Below are 10,322 nucleotides of genomic sequence, written 5' to 3'. Positions count from 1 at the left end.
CAACATGACAATAAGACCTGTAATCTATGACATCCTATTATACTAAAAAATTTACATGAGGCCTCAGCCCAAGACATCCTTGAATTGGTACTTGGTATTAGATCATTACCAGTACCAACCTCAGGTACACAACCTACAATTGTAGAAAAAGTCTTTATTGTTACACAATGTAGAAAGTATCATGCATATATTTTTTTTAAATAATTTCTCTTTGTTTTTTTGAAGGATAAGTTTCATGGATTCAAATATAAGTTCATCAAATGCAAGGATGTGTGGCAATGGCAGAAAAAAGTGGTCTGGGAAGGGTGCAAATGACCAATCTGAGCTAACAAATGAGAAGTATCGAGCACCACGATCTCCAGAATTTACTCGACAAGAGACTGAACTACTTATAATTCTAGTAGGTGACAGGTTAAAAGCAAGGAATAACAGAAATGAAGGCACTCCAGACGACTGGAATTACATTGGAAGCCAATTTAACTATAGAAGTGCTCAAAACAAACGTCACGTGCAAGTTCTGAAAAATAGATGGAAGACATTAAAAGCTGAGTTTTCTTTTTTCAAAGACCTAGTTGGTAGAAGTGGACATGGGTGGAACGAAGCTGACGGTATTCCCGACGTGATTCCAGAAGCATGGAAAGAATATATCAAGGTGTGTACTTATAACAACACTTATTCATGAGTTCAAAAAGAAGCTAAGATGTCTAACATTTTAAGAAAAGATACAAGTTTTATCGACATAAGAAGTTTCCTTGGTTTAGAGCCATGGAGGAATAACTTAATTCACCACTTTAGGTAAAGTAATTTATTCTTTTTAAGTCCTATATTCTAACGTGTTAATTTCATCATAATTATTTATATTTAATTTTAACTCCTTCAAGTGAGGAATAAACTTTCTATTCCTCACTTTGAAAGTCACAACCAAACATGCACAGTGGAAGGAAACATGAAAAATGTACACTTAGAAGGTTAGAATTTTTTTGTGCGTACCTGTTTCCAACGAGCATATACATCGATCCTTCGGATGAGATCTTCTTCTTGCATTGACATTTGGATAGTTGTCATTGTCTTAGTACTGAAAACTTCTGCTTTTGGTAACAAAAGCAAAAAAAAAATATTTTAATGGTTTGATGACCAAAATAAAAATAAAATTTTGAAAGGATATATTTCTTTAACATCAATGTGGCATTCGATGATAGAATAACTTGGATGTTCTATTATTTCATCGGCCAATCCGTATTACAAAAAAATGTAAAAGAAAACAAACTTTTAAGTAAGCAAAATAATGGGAAAATGCTACCATGCATGAATAGTAACACAATGTTAAGGTGAAGCAAATCCGGTACAATTGCTCATAAAATAATACAAAAACAAACCATAAATAGATATTTAAGAAGATGCACAGGACCTTTGGTTTTCTTGTTTTGAACAAAACCCTTGTTTTCATGGTTACTTGTGGAATTGTCTTCTTGGCTTCTCTCCATGGCTGAAGTGAAAGGGAAGATTGAATCAGGCACAAGACTAAGCTACACCAGAAATGGGCACATTTATTGTGTGGCAAATCCAAATCCAAATTTGCTGGGATGTATTGACGTGTAATAGTGGCAATGCCAAATACTGCCACAGTCACAGTGTGGTGGGTTCCGTAAAAAGTTAAACACGGCAGATATGGGCTTTCACTAAGTGAAGACACATGATTTTCTTGATCAATCATAGGGATGTAAATTCACATTTTGTTGTTTCGTGATCGGGTCATAACTCGGACCACGTGCTATATCGTACTGTGATCATGTTAAATTTGTGATCAAGTTTTTACGTACCGTGTTATGATCAAATTCGAAGGGACTGTCATATCATGTTAGTCGAGCTGTCACCACACGTATTGTGTTCAAACATGAGTGATCGCATTTGTCAGGTTTGATCACATTTAGCAATGTGTTCCCTTTCATAAGAAAAAATTTAATATATACTCCTCAAAAACCTTAAAATATATGTATTCCCCCTTCTATAATTCATAATATCATATTTACCCTTCTACATTTTAAGAACTCGATTTATCCAATTTATTGATTTTTTTATTACTCATTTTTTAATTATAAAGTATCTATTTTATTCTTTATTAAAAAAATAAAAAAAGTATAGTTTGTTACTTTGTTTAAAAGAAATATTTAGTCTTTTAATTGGTCAATTTTGAGAGCAAATGATTCATTTTATTACTTGTAACTCATACAAGCATATGCCTAAATGCTAGTGTATGCGTAACAAGTCGATCAGTTAAAAGATCAATATTTTTCTTACACAATCTACACATATTTTTTTTTATTAAATGGTAAAATGAGTACTCTATAAATTGCAAATAAATTTTAATAGAAAAGTCAACAAATTAAGTAAATTTGTGTGTATTTAAAATTTAGAAGGATAAATATTAATATTATGAATTTCAGAGTGAGCAATACATAATTTCTCATTTTTCATAATTTAAGGTACTTTATTCAAAATTTACCATTTGATCAAATATAACGATCCTCATCAGTCATCACGCATGACTCTTATGACCACACATTATGTTGTGACGAGACCAGTTCATGTGGCGTGCCAATTTTCTGAAAGATAGTCCCGTCAGCGAATGATCACGACTGAGACACGACATCATGTGATTGGCTCAGATGTCATGCCATATCCAATCACAGTGTGACTTTTTTACATATCTATTAATCACCCACTGCAATCAGTTTTTTTTTTTTAATGTGTAACACAGTCGTTCCTTGTAGTTGAATGAGGAATAACCTTTGATAGACAAACATGTAAACCTGATATGCGCGTAGTTTTTATTGAATTTATTTAGCCGTTAATTAGTAGTTGATACGACAAGGTTGAAATTTTAAATATGTTGTACAAGAGGTAGTGATCATGAACATCGCCTAGAGCTGAGAATCTGAGATGCAACTATACAACCACAGAAGACCTGACACATTTATAAACTGGCAAGAAGAACTGTACCTTTGCTAGCAAATATAATTAAGGACATGACCAGCTGACAACACCGGCTACTGTAGTTGAAAGAGCCAGTGGCCTTAAGAATTGCTCAGGAATGTGTCAGCACAATTAATTTGAACACAATAAATTGTCAGACAATTTAAGACTCATAGATTCTGTTCTGGTCTTGGTTAGGACGATATCCAAAGAAATAATAGAGATAGGGACCAGACGGTTGTACCACCATCTGACCAATCCAAGTGAAATTTAAGAATGCTCAGGTACGTACGCACCAAAATATGCCCGTACCAGAGTTAATAACAAATGAGCCGTACCAACTCTTTTGGGTTACAAAGGCCCAAAACATAGTTTAGCAGATGGGTGTTGATGCAAGGTAGAGCATATTTTCTTTAAACAGTTGGTAACAAATAAATTAAGTCTGATTTTAGGTCAAAATAGGTTTATATATAATCACATAGGCTGCAAATGCGCAGTAAAAATGAACTTTATACAAGTACTAGAATGCGGATTCTCGTTTTATTATCTGTAAATTAAGAATGCTGTTGTTATATACATGGATTTTAATATCCAAAAACCAATATAAAACATTCCTCTTCCTATACCTTCTATGTACTACTTCCTCACAATCGGTCCAATACTAACTATTTCCATGACCATGTATAATCCATGATCATTTTATAGCGCTGATGCACTTACACACTGCCACATTCCTATCATACTACTCCTTTGAAACTCAGCATTAAAGCAAAAAAATGAACAGGCTTATATTCACATATTTCTTTTCAGAGGTGTATGCGCAAATAATCGAGACGGGTTGGGTGTTTGAGCTTCATGAAGGCCTTGAGTTCATGCTTGCGCACCATCTCTCTTGAGATATTGAGATTTCCAGCGACTTCAGATAATGAGCGCTCTCCCTTGCCATCTAATCCATATCTCTGTCTTATTACAATGCTCTCCTTTGGCTTCAGTGAATCCAACTGCATGACAACATTAAAAAAACAAAAATAAACAAAAATGAACAAATGACCTGAGACTCCAAGATAAAGTTAACCAAACTCATGTTCTCCTTCAGTTTGGAATTGTAGCACCATATTCAAACCCATACAAATTTGGCCTCTTCTGTAGTTAGTGGGTCTATATTGTTATCTAATTTGACTGTCAGATCCAAATCAGGGCTCAAGCAAATAAAGGAAAATTTTTTTAAAGACTTGATTTGAACCATTTGATCGTGTCAGGTTATCTAACATGGATCCTAAAGATGGTCTATTAGTAGAGAGGAGCAGAGGCCAGAGCGTGCTGACACATGAATGTTTGACTGATATATTTCATGAAGACAAGATCTAACCGAGAATTATACATCATTAAATGCATGAAATATATCAATCGAATAATCATGTACTAGTTGAATTAAAATAGCGATACATACCACATCATCTAAAGCAAGCCGTAGAAGATCTGGAGACCGTGTCCTGCTTTTATCACCAGTAAACCCAAAAGTGTCGGTAATTCCATTAATTAACTCCTCTTGTGTTACCGGATGCTTCACATTAAGTGAATGGACCGGTCTTGTCGCCTTTAAAACGTCTCGATATCTCTCTCTTGTAATTCCCACGCTTTTTGCGATTTCATCTTCGGTCGGCATTCGGCCAAGCTCAAACATAAGCTTTTGCTTCGCCTTTAGAATTTCTTGTTTAAGCTGCAATTTTGGAAAAAAAACTTAGCAAACAAATAAGCATTTCTCTTCTTCTTCTATTATCCGGTTCAATTTTTTACCATCACAATTGACAATGGAACCATAGGACTTAATAAGCAGTATAACTGTTCACTAGTTTGACAAAAATTTCCTCATACAGAAACCACTGGAAATAACTCCAAATGAAATTACACAAAGATTGAATACACACAAAGAACGAACTTGTCTGATACGTACTGATTCAAAAGCAACAGGATAACGGGTGAAGCTGGAGGTGGTTATTGATCGCATAATAGAATGCCTGATCCAAAAAAGACCGTATGTTGATAAGCACATTCCTCGCTTTAGCTCGAACCTATCTATGGCTGTGGTTAAGCCCTTCATACCGGCCTGACACAAGTCGTCATATCTTTCATCCGTAGCAAACTCAGAAAAGTACTTGTTGATCGCAAATATTACTAGCCGTAGATTGTGCTGCAAATGGGAATAGATGCCATTTAGTATACCATATATGAGAGAAAAGACAGAAGATAAAATACTGAATAAGGACAATGTCATGGTTCCCGTTGAACACCTCGACGAAATATTGTCAGATGGAGATTGTACATGCCCTTGTATGTAGGTAACATATGACCCAAAATACTATAAACAATATTCCTGCTTATCGTAAAAAGCACTAAATGAGTGCATTTTGGTCTTTCTCAACAAGCTATTAAAGAGTACAAAACATTAACAATTACGGATAATGTTACAAATGAGAACCGTTGACTTAGTGCAGTGGCACGAGCCCTCGTCTCTCTACGGAGAGACACAAGGTTCAATTATTGGGAATAACATCTAAAAGATGCTGAGTTGTACCGGGGCCCTTTAATCAAAAAAAAAAAGGAAAAGAAAAATATCATGTTACAAATGAGTATATAGCCACGTAATATACACCTTTAATATTTTATTCCTAGCTGCCTGGCCAACCATCATATGCTTATTCAATTCCTGAACAGTCATGTTCATCCTGGCCGCAAGTTCTCCATCCGATGGCTCTTGTTGTAGATTGCTTCTTAAGCTCTCCTTCAACTCATTTATTGCCTGCAAAATGTAATAAAAAAATAAAGATAAACACCTCCTTTTATTATCCCAGGAACTATAATTTCTCCAAGACATGACTGGTACATTGGTGAGCTGCATTTATATTTTATATTTCTTCCTATTATCATTTGGCCATATTTTGATGTGTAAACACACTATCAAACAAACCTTGACTTAACACAAATAGAACTACTGCTTGAGATACTCGTATTGTTACCTATTAACCGTTGTCAGATAAAAATTCTGGTATTGGTACAAATACTGAAAGGCTTTATTAACCCACAGGATCACATTAGGCAGGGAAGATCAGCCAAATATATCATGTACATTTCCATTGGATGCATGTTCATGCCAATTCAAAGAAAAATAAGCACAAACAAATAAAAGAATGATAAAGATGAAACAAAATCTAACCTTCATGGGTTGCATGAGCTTAAACAATTTTGTCTGCTCAGCTGACCGAAGAACTGGTGGAATTTTCATCCTTTTCCAATCCAATTTATTCAAATTCCACGAAACCAGGTTCTCTTTCAACAATCTCTCCTCATAGTTATCTTGAATTGGTCTTTCTTCATTCTTTGCCTTTTTCACAGCCATTCTCTTCTCCATGCTCAGCCTCTTTGCTTTTCTCTTCTTGCCTCGAACCAACCTCATCCCTCCAAAATGCCCATCTTGCCCCTCCCCAATTTTCTCCAATATTTTGGCAGGACTAAGCTTGTAAATATTCTCCAATTGCTCTGCCACTTCATCATAGTTCAAATCAGTACCTTGTGAGGAAGAAGAGACCGTGGGTGCTGCTTCCAGTGACACAGCGTTAACTCTCTTCGATTGCTTCGCGCTTCCTTTCGTGAGACTCTTCTTTCTCGAATCCTTTACTTTTGCAGAAGGAGAGGTCAGAGCCGAGCACCTTACGGATCGAACCGATGAAGAATGGCTCGAATTAAGGGTTAGTAAAAGGAAAGGACGACGGAGCGTTGGCGAGCACCGGCGTACCGGTACGAACGGAGCTTGAACGGCGGAAGATCTCATTTTCACCACTGGTACGAAGTTTGGTGCAGCACGAATTGCGAGGTCAAGCTTGATCGAATAGACAGTGAATTTGGTGGAGAAGAATCTGGTATCAATATTTAAAGCGGGAGTTTAAACAGTTTAATCGGACGTTGAGTAAAGAGGGAGGAATAGATCGTACGGTAGGGAGTGGGGGGACGTGGCTTGGTAAAGAGCGAACCAGCAGAGGTAGTTTTGGTGGTGAGAATATCTAGAGGGAAGGCGTGGATGAGGAAGGTGCCACGTGGGTGATTTCAATTAGTCGCGTAGTATTTCTGGAGATCGTTGCTGCGGGGCCCACGAGGAAGAGATGAGGCCGTGAGTTATTCGGGAGAGTTGCACACGCCGCTTGCTGTTGACCATTTGAAAAATTAATTCAAGAAAAAGTAATGTAAAAGGCACAGCCTAGTAAAAATTGAGCGCGTATCTACTGCACTCAAAAGAGAATTTCTTTTGAGTTTAATGTATGTCGTCCGTCTGATCAAGATCGGATTTAATCAGGTCTCCGCCAATGATGCACTGGGCTCTCTAATATTTGTGCGGATTTCAATCGAAAGGTTCAGATTTATTAATTAACGGTGAGTTAATGCAGAGGATATGAATTCGTAAAAATTCGGGTGAATTTTACGTATATCCTTCAAAAATTCAAACTTATGTATTTTTTTCTCTAAATGATTTCATATTTGTCTTTTTAAATATAAAAAAACTTTAAATTTATTCAATTTTTTATTATTAAAAAACCATTTTAAATTTATAAACTTTTAATTCTACTTTAAAAAATATATATAATATGTGTAAGAGAAATGTTCAGTCTTCTAATTTTAATCAGATTGTGAGAACAAATAATTTATTTCTCAAATTGTGACTTATATACAGTGTCATTTAAGTATATATCTGTGTGCGTATCACAAACATGGTTCTAAATAGCGCGCTATAACGTTTTCGGATCATAAAAATTATGGCACTATAGCGCGCTATAGTGGCGCTATATGGGTATAGTGTTGTTTTTTTAACCGTTTATCACGTTATAGCGATAAACGCTATTAATTTAAACCTTTGATCACAAGTAAAAAAATAAACAATTTGCTCTCATGAACCATCCATTTAGAAGACTGAATATTTCTCTTACACATGTTACATTATTTAATTTATTTAATAAAGGATAAAATGAGAATATATTAATTTATAATGAGTTTTGATAATAAAAACTTAACTATGCGAGTTTATAAAATTTAGAAGGCAAGTAATTTCGAAACTTTTAGGGAATATACATAAAATTTTGAGAAAATGTTTCTATTCACTAACTTTTGTTCACGTTTTGTCCACAGACACATTTTAAACTGAATTTACCTATCGAAATGGTCCCCACTCCGATTGGATCTGTTTCTCTTTTCTCCTCCGTTCTTTCTGTTTTTCTAATTCAATTTCAGATCTCTATTTCTCCCAATCTCTTTTCAATTTTATTCACATCTCTTTTTATTGATATCTCCATTAGAGATCTTTCTCACCATTACCTAATGCTTGCATTTCTCCCTGGTCTCTCTTGGCTTCCGCTCAGCGACTCGTTGTGGCCGAGATCCCGCACGAGGCAGTCAAGTGCCGGGCCCGTTGGATCCGTGTCGGAGCTCGAGCAGATATCGTCGCTGACTGTGACGCTTGGCCGCATTCAGCCACAATCTCCTACTAATTGCACAATCTATTGAAAGAACCACGATGCGAACCTTCCCATCAGGTACAAGGTTAGTTTGATTGCTCCGTAGTTTGGGATCTATGTTGGATATGACAAGTGTAAATAAATTGAGAAGAACAAGTTATTCGAGTGCCTATTCATTTTTTTTTAGTTCTTTAGCAACCTAGAATGTACTGTTAATGACCTTCTCAGATGATAATCAGATGTACGACACATTTGTGAAAGATTTAATTCTTCTTTTTTTCTTGTTTTGAAAACGTTTGTGAAAGGTTTGATTCATCTATTTTGATTTTTTTTACGTGTTTTTAATTATGTTATTTAGTATAATTGCTAAATTTATTATAGTAATGGATTTCCTATTGACTGGCACATAGTTTGTTTTACAGGATTATTATATGGTAGTTTCATAGGATTATCAGTTATTTTATAGGTTTCATTCAATAGTTTTATAAGATGTATAAATTTTTTTACAAGTTTTACGTATCAGTTATTTTACAGGTTTTATGCAATAGTTTTGTAGGATATATTAGTTATTTTACAAGTATCATTTAATAGTTTTAAATGATGTATCAGTTATTTTACAGGTTTCAAGTATCAGTTATTTTATTTTTTTGCAGGATGATATTTCAAAGGAACGTGTTGTGGAGTATTTTTTTTATAGGATATATGAATCAGGTTTAAAGGTTATGTAGAGTATTTTGCCGGATATAGTTACAGGTTTACATGATATATGCATCATTTTACAGTACATATTATTATTGATGTTTAAAGGTTTACAATATATATATAATTCACAATTTTACAGGTTATAGTTTACAGTTTTACATGATAAAATTCACAGTTTTATAACCTTATTTTTTTTTTTTTTGCAGGATGGTATTTTGAAAGAATGCATTGTTCTAGTAATGATGTTTCTAACTCATTCAAACAATACTAAACAAAGAGCTATGAATAATATGCTTGTGTGGAAATGTATGAATTTGTGTTTAAAATGTTATTGTTTGATTTTTCTACTGTCAAACAGTGATGTTTTCAATAATGACAGTTTATACTTGTGAAGTTATTAATGTTTAACAATGTGATTGTGAATAGTTAATATATTGATGTTTTATAGTTTGCATATATTAGTTTTACTGTTTAAATATTTTAAATTTATAGTATTGAAGTTTGCAGTGTGTTTATCTCAGTTTTATAGTGTTTTAAGTTTCAGATTTACAGTTTTATAGTTTGCATATGTTAGTTTTATAATTTATATTTGAGAATTTTACAGTATTGAAGTTCTATAGTTTGCATCTCTATATTTTACATTATGTGTAGTGCTAATTTATAGGATATAGATGCATATATAAATATTAATAATTGAAAAATAAATTGTGAATTTTTTTCAATTATTAATATTTATATTCAGGAAAAAAAAAATAATTTTACATAATTTCTGGAGTTATTTTGAAAAAAAATGCAAGTTCAAGAAGTAGTCTGATTTTAAAATGTTCTAGAAGGTTTTAAAAACTGTCATTAGCTGTAAGTTAAAAAAGTACACTAAGTGGTCCCACAACAAGTACAATTAGTTTAGCAAGTTGTACAAGTTGCAAGTATACAAAGTGATCATGCAGGATGTTAGAATTTTAAAATGTGTTTTGTATATGACTTGTTATATGAGATTACAGTATAGCATTAAAATTTTACAGTATTCGCGCAAGTTAAATTATAATTTTTTTTTAAAAAAACTGCAAACAAACTCATAATGGACAATTAGACGCTTCTAGAATTTTCTCTAAAAATTTAAGCAAATTTCATGAGGCTATAATCGTG

At 33.9% G+C, this 10,322-nt stretch overlaps 1 protein-coding gene across 1 annotated transcript; it reads right to left on the bottom strand.

Annotated features, from left to right (window-relative positions):
* Positions 1 to 3,489: 3,489 nt before the first annotated feature.
* On the bottom strand, positions 3,490 to 8,486 carry SIGE (sigma factor E). Its single transcript, XM_078312405.1, has 6 exons — positions 8,335 to 8,486; positions 6,188 to 6,887; positions 5,627 to 5,773; positions 4,928 to 5,164; positions 4,424 to 4,693; positions 3,490 to 3,974 (listed from the first exon to the last, which is right to left on the bottom strand). Exons 1-6 carry the CDS (start codon positions 8,484 to 8,486, stop codon positions 3,780 to 3,782), a joined length of 1,701 nt encoding a protein of 566 aa, XP_078168531.1. The 3' UTR covers positions 3,490 to 3,779.
* Positions 8,487 to 10,322: the final 1,836 nt, after the last annotated feature.

This window comes from Carex rostrata, chromosome 12 (assembly GCF_964058835.1).
Source record: "Carex rostrata chromosome 12, lpCarRost1.2, whole genome shotgun sequence".
NCBI classification, from domain to species: Eukaryota; Viridiplantae; Streptophyta; class Magnoliopsida; order Poales; family Cyperaceae; genus Carex; species Carex rostrata.
This window is presented reverse-complemented; position numbering and strand designations above follow the sequence as displayed.

Excerpts from the sequence above, each read along its gene's own strand:
- SIGE (XM_078312405.1), bottom strand. The coding sequence starts at position 8,486 with ATGCGGCCAAGCGTCACAGTCAGCGACGATATCTGCTCGAGCTCCGAC. Across the intron at positions 6,888-8,334 it reads GGGAGAAATGCAAGCATTAG|ATTCTTCTCCACCAAATTCA; the intron begins GTAATGGTGAGA and ends TATTGATACCAG. Across the intron at positions 3,975-4,423 it reads GGCTTGCTTTAGATGATGTG|TTGGATTCACTGAAGCCAAA; the intron begins GTATGTATCGCT and ends GTTGTCATGCAG.